The 3,767-nt window shown below is 46.9% G+C and overlaps 1 protein-coding gene across 2 annotated transcripts; it reads right to left on the reverse strand.

The window, feature by feature from the left end:
* Positions 1-1,375: 1,375 nt before the first annotated feature.
* Positions 1,376-3,365, reverse strand: LOC126580812 (uncharacterized). 2 transcript variants are annotated; one of them, XM_050244088.1, is made up of 2 exons: positions 3,312-3,365; positions 1,376-3,204 (listed from the first exon to the last, which is right to left on the reverse strand). In XM_050244088.1, the coding sequence occupies exon 2, from the start codon at positions 3,194-3,196 to the stop codon at positions 1,712-1,714; it is 1,485 nt and encodes a 494-aa protein (XP_050100045.1). In that variant the 5' UTR covers positions 3,197-3,204; positions 3,312-3,365; the 3' UTR covers positions 1,376-1,711. The 2 variants fall into 2 exon arrangements, with proteins under 2 accessions (XP_050100045.1, XP_050100037.1); XM_050244080.1 differs by having other exon boundaries at positions 3,272-3,341.
* Positions 3,366-3,767: the final 402 nt, after the last annotated feature.

Below are 3,767 nucleotides of genomic sequence, written 5' to 3' on the forward strand. Positions count from 1 at the left end.
TGGTACAGTTTCTTCTGCTGGCTGCGATGTTGTTGGAAAACGCGGCCAATCCGCCGGTCGCTCCCGTATGGTTTCCCGCTTGGTGCGGATGCGCCCCTTGAACGTTGCTGGGGTACGCGATCGGAGCGGAGTTGGGGTTTGCGATCTCTCTCCGTTCGTTGTTTTTTTACCCTTTCGTTTGGTATTGCGTCTGAAATGAATATATGTAACAATTAGACGCTAACGCTGGGCGGTGCAATCGACTGGGAAACACTTGAAAACCGCTTACCCCATCTCAACGCACGGCGTGCTTTTCTTTTAACGAGGAACTCTAACCTAGAACACCGGCGCTGAATGCTGAACACGCTGGAAACAGAAACACACCGATGAAAACCCCTTCACACGTCAGACCAACACTTTGAAAACGCACTGCGTGCGAAACGGAGCGACGCCTATGTTGCAGATTCCAGCATCCACACACGAACACACTCAACGCAAAAGATAAATGTTGTGGTGCAACTCTTTTTGCTATGTTTTCTCTTAAGCTCACAGTGAGATTTCTTACGATCGTACGAGGCCGGCTACGACGAATCCAATAATCCCGCCGGCTGCTGCGCGCGCTGCTGCCGCACACACTGACGCGTCTGTCGCTGGAGGATACTCCCCCCTTCTTCTCCCTTACCCGCCGGGTTCGTGATCCACGATCGATGGGTTCGCGGTCGCGTCGCCGACAACGGTCGGAAGAGATTTTATGGGTTTTTTTTTATTACCTTCTACAGGGTGGCTGCGTGTGAACAACGGTAACACTCGAATAAAGTCATGGACTGGAAATATGAAATGATGATTTTTTTTATTTTTTCATACAATATTCATACAATATTCCTGTAGTTTGAAATACATTCGTTCATTTTTCCTGTAGCTTGAATGTAGGGGCGTTTTATCGTTAGAGTGATAGCTACTGCTCAAGGTCACTATCCGTAGCCAGCCTCTACGGAGTTAAGTTTTTACGTTTTGAAAGGAGAAAATTCGTTGCGACATGCTAAATTGAAATTAATGTCAGTGGTTCGGTAAGGTGCCTAATGTTTTAATGGTTTGAGGTTTGCTAAATATGTTCAAAAATTAACTCTGGCAAATCTCGAATTAAGGCTCGGCCCGGCTGCATCGTTTACTTACCGATCAACGGGCACGCCAGAAACAATTGGCGAATAGCACATCCGGCAGTCCCAGTCTGTCCTCTTCTTTAACCCCATCTCATGGTGGTTCTATGTCATATTGTCCTTTAATAATGCTCGCCAAAACACAACACCGATGCTTTTCGATTTTTTAAAATTAAATTTCCTAATATTCAATACACAAGACTTCATTAATAAGTCAAAGAAAAGTCACAACACTATAATGATGCTCGTTGGTTTTTATTATAACACCGCAGTGCGCGGGCAAAAAATACACATTTGAAAAAAGGCAAAATAAAGCTCTGAGAGCAAATTCCTATCGATCAACCGATAACGCATTGGCAGCTTTCATCCACCCAAACTTTGCTGACCGACAATTTCATTTTCGTTTTCAACATATCCCCACTCCCCCTATCTTTAATGTATTTCACTTCATTTAATGCATTATCTTTAATGAAAAATTCACCCGTAGTTCAGAATAGTCCCTATCATGTCACTTCTTATCACTTCTGCTGCGAACAGTTTGTAAGTAATCTCCAAGGTCTAATTGTTCGGTCGGTTTAATCGTCGTCATCCGAAATTTCAATCGGCTGTAGATTTAATATGGGCCGCGGTTTAATAAGGCTCCGACGTACCGGTTGGCTTGGCAACATTTTGTTACCATCAGGTCCCGATCGGCTCCCTGAGGCTCCCTTATTGCATGTACCACCACCCTGGGAAGCGTTCGGTTGCGGGGAGGATGAGGTGCGTACCGTATTTATCGCTCTGTAAACGGTGTGCTTCGGATCCCGCTCATTTACCGCACCCCTGGCATGTGTTCCCGGTTCGAGAGTAACTGGTCTGATTACCGGCGGGTTAAGAGCTTTTATGTTGGAGGATGGCACGGTGGGTCGTGTTCCGGGAGGCAGATTGATTGCTTTGGATGTTGTTGGTTTAGAGCTGTCGTCCACTGCATATTCCACCACCATCATTTGATCATGTGCACGATTGAGTATCTTAACATGATTCTGGCTAGTTGTGGGATAGCTTATCGTAACCACTGACTTTTTACCAACGGATTCGTGTTGGACAACTTGCGAAGTAGAACGTATTGATTTCGATGCTGAAACCGCGGCTGGAGTTGCATGAGCGGTTGTTACGCTCAGGACCCCTCCGGATGAAATAATTGAATCGCCGATCAAAACTGTGCCCTTTGCTCCGCGTACCGGATGGACTGCAGACGTTGCAGTTGATCCTGCTTGGGCAGCAACCGCTTTGCTTGTTGACTGCTTCGAGTGAGTTGCTTCGCAACGGTTATCCTCCTTTTTCGTAAGATGGTCTTTTGCCAGAAGCACCGGTTTCACTTTCGAATGAACTGCCTGAACGAAAGCGTTTCGCGACGAAGTAGGAGCGTCCGGTGCGGGTGTCGGTGTTGGTGCTCCTGTAGATGCTGCGGTAATGGAATGCGTCATGCACGCACCAAGCGCTTCTCTGATACCGCGGAGATCCATTGCTAGCTTATATTTATCAGTTGTGTCGCTCTGCGCCAGCTGTTGCATAATAAACTTGAAGAATTGAATAAGTAGCCGCGCTTCTCTTTGTCTACAGTCAATTCGCTTTTCCAAGATCGTTTCGACTGTCGGTTTCACTCCGTTGATGGGCTTTCCTGCCAATTTAGCTACTTCACGACGTTCTTCCTCGACAACTAAGCTATACTCGAGCATGCCTTTAGCGTTGATCTTGTTTGCCAGGAAGGCAGATTCCTTCGAGCCAGTTGCGGTTTGTTCAGCGGGTAGCAGCTCCTTTGCTTTACAGTCGATTATGTCGAGCAGATCGGCGAACATACGTTGTACATCGTATGTTTCTATCGATTCGAAACCGAAGACCTCTTCCAGAGTAGCATCGGAGGCCAGGGGAACTGGCTCTGTGGGTAAATTTGCCATCCGCAAATTGGCATTTACCACCAGATCCTTGACCGACTGAACGTGCCTTCCGCTGGGGTCGAATAATTCGAAGCCCAATGCATCGAAAGCCTGTTGTGTGAGATCCAACACATGTTCGTTCATATTCCGCACTGCAGCCAAGAAGAAAACAAATTAATGCACTGGAACCGGTACGCACTTTACACTCGATATAATTACCGTGCTTCGAAACCTAAAAACAACCAAAACAATTTCTTACCACAGGAGCGCGACACGCACTTGCTTCAATCTTGCCTAATACTGCATGCGTTTTGGCATTATATTGCGTATACGCACACAACAAGCGCAGCCCCCGTAACCGTCACTTGACACATCCTCATCCGCAATTTCTTACCACAGGAGCGCAACACGCACTTGCTTCAATCTTGCCTAATATTGTATGCGTTTTGGCATTATATTGCGTATACGCACACAACAAGCGCAGCCCCCGTAACCGTCACTTGACGCATCCTGGTCAAATGTGCGAAAAGCGTACTTCCAAACACCCCCCGGACGGACAGCAGTGAGTCCTTCGCGTTTGGATTTGCGTGCCGGCGCGGGATTAGCTGACAGCAACGAATCCACGAGAAAACATAGCACCTTAAGGATGTCGGATCACGGTAAGCAAATCAACATGAAACCATTCCGAAAGTTGGATTAATCTTTTCACTTTCTA

The sequence above is a fragment of the Anopheles aquasalis genome, chromosome X (assembly GCF_943734665.1).
Source record: "Anopheles aquasalis chromosome X, idAnoAquaMG_Q_19, whole genome shotgun sequence".
In the NCBI taxonomy this organism is placed as follows: Eukaryota; Metazoa; Arthropoda; class Insecta; order Diptera; family Culicidae; genus Anopheles; species Anopheles aquasalis.